The 12,254-nt window shown below is 44.1% G+C and overlaps 1 protein-coding gene and 1 pseudogene across 22 annotated transcripts in view; both read left to right on the forward strand.

Annotated features, from left to right (window-relative positions):
* The window catches only part of LOC111869317 (calcium/calmodulin-dependent protein kinase type II alpha chain), a 364,630-nt gene that overhangs the window by 255,440 nt on the left and 96,936 nt on the right, over nucleotides 1-12,254 (forward strand). For all 22 annotated transcript variants that reach the window (XM_023860740.2, XM_023860744.2, XM_023860749.2 and 19 more), the window contains exons 4-6: nucleotides 10,145-10,199; nucleotides 11,693-11,831; nucleotides 11,947-12,049. In XM_023860740.2, the coding sequence (XP_023716508.1) occupies nucleotides 10,145-10,199; nucleotides 11,693-11,831; nucleotides 11,947-12,049 (297 nt within the window). The remainder of the gene's footprint in view (nucleotides 1-10,144; nucleotides 10,200-11,692; nucleotides 11,832-11,946; nucleotides 12,050-12,254) is intronic.
* Nucleotides 9,636-9,752, forward strand: LOC111869333 (annotated as a pseudogene).

Genomic DNA, 12,254 nt, shown 5'->3' on the forward strand with positions numbered 1-12,254 from the left:
GTCACAGAGATCGTGTCTTGACTGTTACATGTCTTGACGCATGCCTGTGTGCGGCCTATCAAAGAACTGACAGTGAGTTGGGTTATGTTCTATGGCTATCACAAATTAGTCCCTCTGTCCTATGTTGGTTCAGAATTAATTTTGAAATGACAATTTTATAATGTTTGGCCTTGTCATAGTTTAGGCCGTTAGTCTCCAGCTTCTCATCACTGCTGCCCGGGTTCGATTCCACGTCAGGTCATAAGGGATTTTTGATGGACAAAGTGGTACTGGGAGAGGTTTCCTCTGGCCATTTCTCATTCCACTAATTGCTCATTAATCATCTTATCGATGCTATGTAGTTTCGTTATTAACAGCGTCATTAAATAAGCAACTAAATAGATATGCAGTATGTAGGTCACCTGGAGCGAGGGGCATCAGCTGATGGCAAGACCTGTACCTACCTGTACATAACACTACAACACAGAAGAACACGGACCAAAGCGAAATTCGAAACCTCGTTTCCAATTTATGTACAAGTATATTCGTACATAAAATTGGATATTTCTTCGTCTGCTTATGGACATGTTAGCTTATAGCTCTAAAATTTATGGTCCTATTTACTGAAAGCTCGCCGATATGTCTATATACAAAACGATGGTAGTTGTAGGAACGTTCATGTCTCAGGAAGTGGCCTTGCGGGATCCGGAAGATGTCCCTCGCGGTGTTCGGAAAAGTAGTTCCGGCAGCTTCAGCTGTGTTCATTGCAGTTACGAATCCTGGCAAAGGTAAAATGTAAAGTTGTCCCTGTGCTTAATTAATTAAGCACTACGCCATGAAGGCGTGTTGGGGAGTGAATGTATAGTTCCACATTTTTTTGACCTCGGCACTAAATGGAGGTGAGTGGTCAGCTTCACGCCCCTGCCGCTTTACCCCTAAGGAAAGAGCTCCCGGTACCTATTGTATAGGAGGTTTGGTGGGCCCCAGAGCCCAGTCTGGACCACATGGGGAAGAGAAAATACTTAACTCTACTGGGACTCGAACTCCGACCCCTCAGCCGGCAGCCGGTAGCCAGTCGCTATGCCGACTGCAATATCCCGGCTCATTTACGAATCGTTGAGCCGAGATAATCCTGTTTCCGGAGTAACTGAGTCACAAAAGTAATATTATTATGCTGGGCATTGTCCACTGTATGAAACAGGCCTCTGTTTCGTATATAGGTATAACGTTTTCGCCATACAATTTGGCTCCAGCTATATAGCGTCGGACTTGTGTTCTGGAGATACCCGGTTCGACTCTCGACCTGGACACCGACTCTCCTGACTGATGTTTCCCGTCGTTTTCCTCAGTTCCTCCAGGCGAATGCCGAGAGAGTACCTTAAAATTTGGGCACGATCACCTCATTCCATATCCCTTCCAGTTCATTATTCACTGTTATACAACTATAGGACACCATGTTGTCTGGGTTACAGACAACGTTATTTTTTTTATTGCTATTAGGGTGGGACTAAGTCCTTTGTACTGCGGTCACTTCTGGCCTATTGTACCAGCCCCAGATGATAGGTAGGGTGATTGTGGAGCAATTGGTGGAATGAAGATTGGCAGGGGAAACCGAAGTACTCGGAGAAAACCTGCCCCAGCGCCACTTAGTCCACCACAAATCCCACTTGACCAGACCTGGGATCGAACCCGGGCCGCCGCGGTGAGAAGCCCGCGACTAACCTCTTGAGCTATGGCGCGGCCCTTACTGACATCATTAAATGAAGGTAAAAGGTAAAGTTATTCTTCTAAGAGGCCTTGATGGCCCATAGGGTTGTGAGACGTCGAGGCTTCCACATTTTCTCTAGACAGTCGGCTCACAGATGGCGGTAAGGTTGTCAGCCTTACGCATCGGCCGCCCTTTACCCCCAAGAATATTCATGGTACTCATTTCTGTTAGAGGCTGAATCAACCCTAGGACCACAATGCGGCTAGAAGGATTAAGTAAATTGAAGAAGAAAAAAAGCCCACCTCATCGTGACTCGAACCTGCGACCTTTTAGTTTGTAGCATAGTGCCACAATCAACTACGCTATCGCGTGCCCCTCGTTAAATATAGTACACGTAAATAAATAGATGGTTTTGGTATTGACTTTATTCCCGTTTCAAGTGATTGGTTCCATCCTACTAGTTAGTTATTAGAGAGGGTGGGTTTCCCCATGCACTTAGACCTGTAGTGGTCCATTGTGCTTCCCTCTATGATTTCTACCAGCCTCTATATCCTACCGGTATTGGTGCTTACCATCAGTCCCACCCAGCCAGCGAGACCGGCTCTCTACTGGCTGAGAAGTATCTATAATGCTTCCCCCATCTACCGGAGGTATTAGTGACTGCTGTTGGGCGGCAAACGTCCGCAATTTTGCTCAGCGACCTCCTTTGGAGGTATGAGGTTCTTTTACGTGCCGTAAAGCTACGACACGGGACCCACGGCTTAAAGTCCCTTCCGGAGGACTTGTTCCCTGAATTTTTCCACCCTTAAAAATTCGACGACCTCCGCCGGCTGTTTGAACCCGCGTACTACGAGTCATGAGGTGGGAACGTTACCTCTAGACTACGGAGGCCGCTCCATCCTACTAACACAGTGTCGTTGCTCTTTTATTTGTTTATATTATCGGTGACAAGTTCGGAACCGGGATTTTATGAGCACATAGAAGTCTACTGGTTAGCTATGCATCCCAACCGTCATTACTGATGTTAGAACTAAAGAACGTCTGTCAGTATAGTGACAACCGATCATCTGAAAATGGCACCAGGGCCAACTCTTGCACTACCAGACAGTGGATAAGACCCAACTTAATATTAATATTAGACCGCACTTGTGGTCTAGTGGTCAGAGTTCCTGGGTACAGATTCAGAGGTCCCGGGTTCGATTCCTGGCACTACCAGATTTTCTGAGAATTAATGAGTCTGGAATGGGGCACACTCAGCCGCGTGAGGATAATTGAGGAGCTATTTCAAGGAAATAGAGGTTCCAGTCTAGAAAACAGATTAACGGCCGTGGGGATCCGTTGCGCTGACTACGAGACACCCTCTCTCAGCCAAAGTTGGCACTACCTTCGCCGACAAGCATCGGTCCCTCGGTCGGTATAGTTCGCTTGCGGACTACAGGCCACGGAGTTTGTTATTAGAGGTTTTTGGTGACAAAAAGAAGGGGCTTTCGATTTGATAATCAGATTTATTGGACCTTTATGCAACTTGTTATAACAGTTCACAAATCACTCTCTGACAGACTGTTATCTTCTTTTGACTGGACATTCCACGGGAATCCTTCTGACTGTGCCCTCTTATAATTTCTCGCCACGAACCTCACTGAAAACACCGTCTTCTGTTGTCAAGAATGCGTGTGTATTTGTCCGTTACCTAGCAATGGATACCCTATTGTTGAGAGCGTAAATTCGGGAATGTTTCTACCGAGCCGTTGCCTATCAGTGGGGATATGCATCACAATATAATAAATGTACTGTTGTCACAAACTACTGGGAATTAAAAATATTGACCGTGGAAAAGGGCCAAGTTGTTTAATTAGTTTAATATAAACGGTAGCTATTTCGAGACTGCCTTTACGAAACACGTACGTCTGTGTCAGTCTACGCTCTGAACTTTGCCTGACTCGTTGTAAATAAGTGACTATGCTTGAACTGAGGATTCCATTCTGCGTTTTAATAATACATGGTCAAGCTAACGGACTGTCATTACCGCTCCGTGACAGACACTGTATTTACGGACAGCCGAGATAAGTTTCAATATACTGTATCTTACACTGTGACGGGCAGCCTTTGTGTATGTCTACCAGTACATTATAGTGACGAGTGGAGATCTACCTTTCGTTTGTTACGCTTGGCATGAAACTGGCGCACGAGTATTAAGGAAATTTCTTGCCTTAAATATTAATTCTGAAATGCACTAATCACAGCATTTATCCGTCGTTCACACTTTAGAGTCCCACGTATATAATTGCCTCGGATTACTTCTGGTTATGTGGGTTCGGTCTAGAAAACCGAAATTAACGGCCGTGAGGATCCGTTGCACTGAACACGTGACACCCTCTATCCGCAAAAGCTGATACTAACTTCGCCGACAAGCGGCGGTCGCTCGGTCGGTATAGTTCGCTTGCGAACTACAGACTACGGAGTTTTTTGTTTTATGTGGGTTAACCAACTGTTTTATTTTTGTATCCTTAAACTGCACGTGTTTTCTTTATGATTTTGTTGGTTTGTTAGCTGTGGCTGTCTTAAATGTTCTTGTTGGAGCCGTCGGCCATCCTTAATCAGAACAATCTCTACACCTGAGGATGGCCGGTTAAGCCGAAACATGTGTTAATAAAGAGAAAACGAGAGAATATTAACCGACGTTGCACACAGACGGCATAAAAGAAAAACGCAAAGTCAGATCTACGCAATGCAGTAGGATGCTGCAGTGTAACATTTAGAGGATCAATTATCACTTTGGTTGTTACCGATATTTCATTGTTTGGATATTGCGTTTCCGCCGCGTCGTCAGGAATGGCACCAAAACATGGGACCAACATTTGAATATCCTTAACGCTTCAACCTCCTATATATTAGTATTATTTCCTTTTGCTTACAATTTTTGGTAAAGCGTTTAATGTTGTTGTTATACCTGTGTATTTTCTAGCGAGACAGGAAAATTGACTCTAAGGTCGTACTCAATCCCACGTTTTTATTTTTAATTCACTTAGTGGTGGGTGGAGTCCAGCTGGGTCCGCGCGGCACATTGACCACTGACTGGCCTATTGTGCCTGCCCCGGGTGATTATGATGATGGAGAATTTGGTGGAATGAAGGTTTGCAGGGGAAACCGAAGTACTCGGAGAAAACCTGCTCCAGCGCCACCTTGTTCACCACAAATCCCACTTGACGAGACCCAGGCTGAACCCAGGCCGCCGCGGTGGGAAGCTAGCGACTAACTGCCTGAGCTATTGCGCGGCCTCAACCCCACGTTCCTGCGACTAGAACGAGGGATGCGCGTTATGTTCCCCCTGTCCGAGTGTCAGAAAGGAGGCGTGCCAAAATCTCCGTCTCTTTAAATTAAAATCGCCTTCTTAACCCAGCCAGGCTGTTTGCATCTATAAAGCAAAACTGAACTTAGCGCGCTTGTGAATAGGAAATAAGTAACTAATCAACTCCGTGGGTCAAAGAGGAAATGGTATGGTCTGAATTCTTGAGAAATGTCTAGCCTTTTGTCGAAATTTCATTGCATTGTTCACAAGAGACTGCTACTGGCTCATACCCTGAGCCATATTAGTGCAGTACACATCCCCACGACCTGTTTCTATAAAATCATTTTTAATATTATCTTCACATCTGTACCTAGTTTTTCTAAGTGCTGGTTAGTGCTCTTGAGGTTTCTGAAAATTGTATATGAATTTTTCATTTCTCTCATATGTTATGATAATTAATAATAATAATAATAATAATAATAATAAAGAANAAATTTATTCCTGTGGTTGACTAATTAAGCACTACGCCATGAAGCCGTATGGGGGAGTGGATGTATACATTCATATTTTCTTGACCTCTGCACTACTTGGAGGTGAATGGTGAGCTTCACCCCCCAGCCACTTTACCCCTGGGAAAGAGCCCCCCGGTACCCATTGTATAGGAGGTTGGGGTGGACCCCAGAGCTGGTCTGGACGATTGGACAAATGAAAATTCTTGACCCTACCGGGACTCGAACTCCGACCCCTCTGTCGTCCAGGTCATGGCCAGTCTCTATACCGAATACGCTATCTCGGCTCCTAATAGTAGTAGTAATACATTATAGTCTCATATAGTGCAAAACATGCTTGAAGGCAGTGACAGGAACCCAAAAGCTAAAATCTGCAATTCTTTCCGCATTTGCTTGTGCCGCTGGTTCAAGTACAGTTGGGTGGATGAATGCTTGGTGAGTTACGCCTCAAATGGGCTCATTGTACCATCCCGTTTGATAGATGAGCCAGTGAATCCTTGGTGGGATGAGAATTGGCAGGGGGGAAACCGAAATACTCGGCGAAACCCTTACCCCAGTGTCACCATTCCTACCACAAACCCCACATGTCTGCTACGAGATTTAATCCTGATCCCCTTGGTGAAAAGCTGGCACTAATCGCCCGAGCTTTGGCTCGGTCTGACAAGTTAACTAGCTCTTTGATTCCTGGTGAAAATACTAAGACAAGTGACTGGGTTGGTAACGCCTGCATCACAGTATTCAGTCTGCTATGATCCCCGATAATGACATTCACCATCTTTAGAAAAAGCTTCAGTGATTCTGATATTCGTTTCAGTTCGATCCTTGGCCAGAGCAGTCATCAAAACCATACCACAACAACAAGATTCTCCATTCGTACTGAGGGCAGCTCCAGCCTTAATAATTAATTTGACACAATAGACCACTCCACTGTCATTCTTCGTGTTCTGTCTCTCTCTCTGTAATCTGAATTGATCGTAACCCGTGGCATTTCACGGGAAAATACTTATAAATTCTTCAGAGGGGACGTTCGTTTGGTATAGATTGTGGTCCTCTGTGAGTTATGACAGTCTGAAGTCTTATGTGTAGTTACCAAAGTTTCAAATAAACTTGCTGCACTTTCTGACCGCCTCTGTAGTGTATTGGTCATAGTTCCTGGCTACAGATCCAGAGGTCTCGGTTTCGATTTCCGGCACTGCCAGGTTTTCTGAGAAGTAGTGTGTCAGGAACGGGGTCTACTGAGCCTCGTGAGGATAATTGAGGAGCTACTTGGATGGAAAAGTAGCGGCTCCGGTCTAGAAGACCGAAACTAATGGCCGTGGGGATCCGTTGCGCTGACCACGCGACGACTTCTATCCGCTAAAGTTGACACTAACTTCGCCGACAAGCGGCGGTCGCTCGGTCGGTATAGTTCGCTTGTTGACTAAAGCCACGGAGTTTGTTTTGTTTTTGTTTACCGAAGGACGTTGCCAGTAACTCAGACTGTAGGCGTCGAATGATGGGATGGGCAGTGAATAACGAATTCAAAGAGATAAGGAAGTGGCCGTGACCTAATTTGAGGCATTATCCCAACATTTGCCTTACGAACGAAGGAAATCTACGAAAACCTTCAATCAGGAGAGTTGGCGCCTCGGCCAAGATTCAAAACGGTGATCTCCCGAATACAAGCCAGAAAGCTTACGGCTGGAGCAACTTGCTCACTCGTCGCGTTGATCACTGGATAAAGCTGGGGAGGCTAGATATGCATAAATTGGACAAATTTTAATCCTGTTTGATTTGGGATTCTCACAGCTGTGGCTCTGAACAGTGCCATCTTCAGGACGATGGATAATGTCCAGAAACATAATATTTGTGCTGTCTGCAAGGTTGTAACGAACATCTAGTTCAGTACAAGTCCACAGATATTTCGAAGTAATATATCGCCTCCGTCTTCAGGATGGAAGAGAAAGCCAAACAAGAAACAAACAACAAGCCGGAGACTGTTTATTGCTGATTTTCTGCTTGATACTTTTCAACCCTGAATAAGGAAGCGATAGTTTCCTCCTAAACGTCGGTGGACTTCTGAACTACACGGCCATACAACCCAAAAGATTGTAGCTTTCGAATTGGAAGCATCTTTCCCAATAAGTTACCTTTATTTATTTAAGCTACGACCGTATGTTTTTATAGGAGGCGGGATAGTATAGCGAGTGGCTACAGGCTGGACGACAGAGGGGTTGGAGTTCAAGTCCCTGTAGGGTCCAAATTTTCTCTTCTCCACGTCGTCCAAACCGACTCTGGGGCCCACCCAGCCTCCTGTCTAATGGGTACCGGGGGCTCTTTCCCTGGGGGTAAAGCGACCGGGGAGTGAAGCTCACCACTCACCTCCAGCTAGTGCTTAGGTCAAGAAAATGTGGATCTATACTTATAATCCCCCACACTCTTTCATAGCGTAGTGCTTAATTAGTTAAACACAGGAATAACTTTACCTTTCCTTACCCTACCCTACCTTACCTTACTGTAGAATTTTATTTTAGAGTGAAAAACGCCTTTGTGGCCGCTTTTAGCATGCATCTTTCCACTCATGTTCTCTCTCGTATAGTCCGTTTTCCATGTGCCATGAATTCTTCCCTACGAGCGCGTGCAGAGCAGCTAACAGTGTTCAGATGACTTCTTTGTGCCATATCGGGTCGGGTCAGGTCGGGTAAATTGCTGATGGTCCTCTCCAGCGTAATCATTCTTGGTTCCGAGTCCCGCGGGACTCATGGCCGTATTTTAGTGTCTCGCGACTCTGGGAGTCGTACAAGTCTGCTACCGAATCGATTATTCTGTGCTCGTTATATCGCAACTAGGCGTAGACCTAAAGCCATTTATTTGACCTTTTAAGCTCACATAGACCGCCTCTGTGGTCTAGTGGTCAGAGTTCTTGGCTACAGATCCAGAGGTCCCGGGTTCATTCGCGGCGCTGCCAGGCTTTCTGAGAAGTAGTGGGTCTGGAACGGGGTCCATTCAGCCTCGTGAGGATAACTGAGGAGCTATTTGAAGGAAGTAGCGGCTCCGATTTAGAAAACCGAAATTAACGGCCGTGGGGACTTGTTGCGCTGACCACGTGACACCCTCTATCCGCTAAAGTTGACGCTAACTTCGTCGAAAAGCGGCGGTCGCTTGGTCGATATAGTTCGCTTGCTGACAAAAACCACAATTTTTTTATGTCTGCAATTTCAGCGCCATTTATATACACAGCATCTTGGTTCATTATATTCTTTCACGTCTTCCTTTATGTATTTTTGGGCATGTGTACAAATCTTGTCTCAGTTATTATATACATTCGAATCGACGTTTTACCTCTGTGGCATTATGACTTTCACGATTTCCCAGTCCTATAGGGAGCCCCTGGAATGGGCAGCTAACATCACTACCCATCTCAGAATATTTCTGTTTTCCAGCACAAACCAAAAACTTTATCTGACTTCCGAAGTTACGAATACGAAACTTCGCAGACTCAATACGGTTTAACACAAAGAAACACGAAAGAGACACTCTAATAACGCCTTTCTACTGTCTGCACAGTTGGGTTTCCCGCGCTTCTGTAAGTCATCTACAGATAGCTGACTCGTTCTCGCAAACCTGTATTCGTTGTTTAAGAGATAATGTCTTCTGTGTAGGACTATGCTACTGGCATTGAATGGATTTTCTCTTCGCAATATCATGCAAGGTTTGAAACAACCCCTCCCCACGCACAAGGTTGTCCCTGTGCTTAACTAATTAAACATGACTCCATGAAGGCGTACGGAGTAGTGGATGTATAGATCCACATTGTCTTGATCTCGGCACTAGCTGGAGGTGGTCACCTTCACGCCCCTGCCGCTTTACCCCCGGTACCCATTGGATAGGAGGTTGGCTGGACCCCAGAGCCGGTCTGGATGACGTGGAGATGAGAAAATTCTTGACCCTACCGGGACTCGAACTTCGACTCTTCGGTCGTCCAGCCCGTAGCCAGTCGCTATATCGACTGGGCTATCCCGGCTCCGTTGAAATAGTATAATTCTGTTTTTTCAAAAATACTCCCTTCCAGCAATTAAATCTTGTTTACGCCCGGGTAAATATTAGCAAAATCATAATTAAAGCTGACCACACACACCAGTATCCAGGACCGAGAGGAAGAATGCATGGAGCCAACGGCAATACCATGTTGAAAACACCGGTTCTCGTCCGATCACCGAAGTTAAGCAACATTGGGCGTGGTTAGTACTTGGATGGGTGACTGCCTAGGAACACCAAGTGCTGCGCCATAGCTCAAGCGGTTAGTCGCTGGCTTCCCACTGCGGCGGCCCGGGTTCGAGCCCGGTTCTGGTGAAGTGTGGTTTATGGTGGACAAAGTGGCGCCGTGGCAGGTTTTCTCCGAGTACTTCGGTTTCCCCTGTCAATCTTCATTCTACCAAATGCTCCATCATCATAATCACCAAGGGCAGGTACAATAGACAAATCAGTGGCCGACGTGCCGGACCCAGTTGGACTCCACCCCCAACTATGCGAATTTAAGAGTGCATGGAGCAATACATCTGCTCCCTCATATGTCTTCATGGCATGACACTTAAGCACGGGGGTAATTTTAGCTTTAATAGAAGATGTGAAATGTGATGAAATAGTTGTTGATTTTGCTTGTTTATTTCTATGTTTCAGTTCGGCTACATGACAGCATACAAGAAGAGAACTTCCACTATCTAGTGTTTGATTTGTAAGTACATCAAAAAACTCCATTAATACTTCTTACTCTTAAATTTCAGAACAACTAAGGCCTTATGCATTATTGTAGTCACCACATTAAACATTTTTTTCTAAAATTAAATATTTACTTTTAACACAGATGGACACTGCATTGTGATAAATTAACATAAATTTATTCGCAAATTAATACGTTTTTCCTTCTTAAGCCTTTAAAGCCCCGTGGTTTTGTAGGTAACACCTGCTCTAACATATTTACACTCTGCGTTCTGCCCACAGAATGCATTTGTTCGTTTCATATGATTCTCACAGTAAACAGTGACTGTTTCCCTAACAGCATTAACCGGTTCGTCTTTGTAGCGGAGAAGTGATGTGTTTCCTGTGAGGTATAAAGTGGATTTTTTATATATTTCTTAGAAATTCAAACTGACGAGTCTTTGCCATATTGCAATCAGGGCAGAGGCACACAAAGACCAGACTGGTGTCACGCAGTGTTAGAACCGCCAACAATTCGGCAAGCATCCTCCTCGATTTATGTGATGTGAGGGTGGTTTTGAAGAAATTCTAAAGTGATTTCTTCAGCTATATGTTTTTAACTGTAACTTCACCAATATTTCCTCAAAGATACGTACTGGGGATCGTAACTGCAAGCTTTCATAATTGGAAATATTTGATTGGCCATAGCTTAGAATTTTACAACGATGACACTTTGGTGTCTCTCTCTCAACCCTCTCTCTCCTTCTTCCTCCCCCCCTCTCACTCTTTTTCCCGCTGTTGTCCTCATATCCTAAAAACAAGGATATAGTATAATTGTTAGTTTTGTCTTATGGATAAGAATATAGGGTTATTCACAAGTCCGTGAAACATTTTGAAAATTTACAATAAATAAACTACGCAACGGATACAAAATTTTATTACACTGAAATAGAGATAAACTCACCAAGTTCGTTTTTTTAGATACGTGTAGTTCACAGATGCTGAACATGTCCACCTTTGCCGATATGGCAGACATCTATGCGATAATCCATTTCGTCCCACACCCGTGTCAGCATATCACGGTTGACCATAGCCATAGCAACGGTGATACGGTTGCGAAGATCCCTGAGATTAGCAGGCAGTGGACGCTTTAAAAATAACTTGGAGAGATTCATTCTCTATGGGCGTAAGAATTACCATGACCCGATGAATAGTTTATTTGTTGTGAATTTTTAAAATGTTTCACGGGCTTATGAATAACCCTGTATAGTTTTTGCGTTTACTGACAGCTTATGAAATTCCAGTACGCATGTTACCTTTCTCATATTAGCTTTTTACTGTAAATTTTGTGTTGAAATTTTGTTAATTCTTATCCAGAGTGTTGTCATTAATAATTAGGTCTTGGAGTCTCCTCTATTCTTATTTTGCAACAAATAAAGCACTATATGAATTCGTCCATCTATTAATTTATATTACTAAATTGATGTTAATTCTTTACTGATATGTGTTGTTTCATGTTATTCTCCTCAGAGTGACGGGTGGTGAGCTCTTCGAAGACATTGTTGCACGAGAATTCTACAGTGAAGCGGACGCCTCTCATTGTATTCAACAGATACTGGAAAGTGTCAATCATTGTCATCAAAATGGAGTTGTTCATAGAGATCTAAAAGTAAGACTGGAATTTAAACTGTTTCTATGTATGATCTCCAATTTGTTGAATGATTGATACTAACAGATCATTAACACATTTTTCTGTTGTTGTTTTTTCGCTTTTTCTTCCATAGCCTGAAAACTTATTATTAGCAAGTAAACAAAAAGGTGCTGCCGTTAAGCTTGCGGACTTTGGTTTAGCGATCGAAGTACAAGGAGAACAACAAGCATGGTTTGGTATGTTCAGAATTTTATGTTCTTTCCTTTTAGTGCCTGTGAATTCCTCGTGTTTTACAGACTGTTCTGTGTTAAGTGAGTGCTTCTAGCAACTTGCTTTTCAACGTCCGATCAACATTTACTGGCTAGAAGCTAAGATCGTACTTTAGAAAGTCTAATGGTGCGTAACGTAACTTGTAAAACAAACTCATGTTTTCATGTTGGT

The sequence above is a fragment of the Cryptotermes secundus genome, unplaced genomic scaffold, assembly GCF_002891405.2.
Source record: "Cryptotermes secundus unplaced genomic scaffold, Csec_1.0 scaffold325, whole genome shotgun sequence".
NCBI classification, from domain to species: domain Eukaryota; kingdom Metazoa; phylum Arthropoda; class Insecta; order Blattodea; family Kalotermitidae; genus Cryptotermes; species Cryptotermes secundus.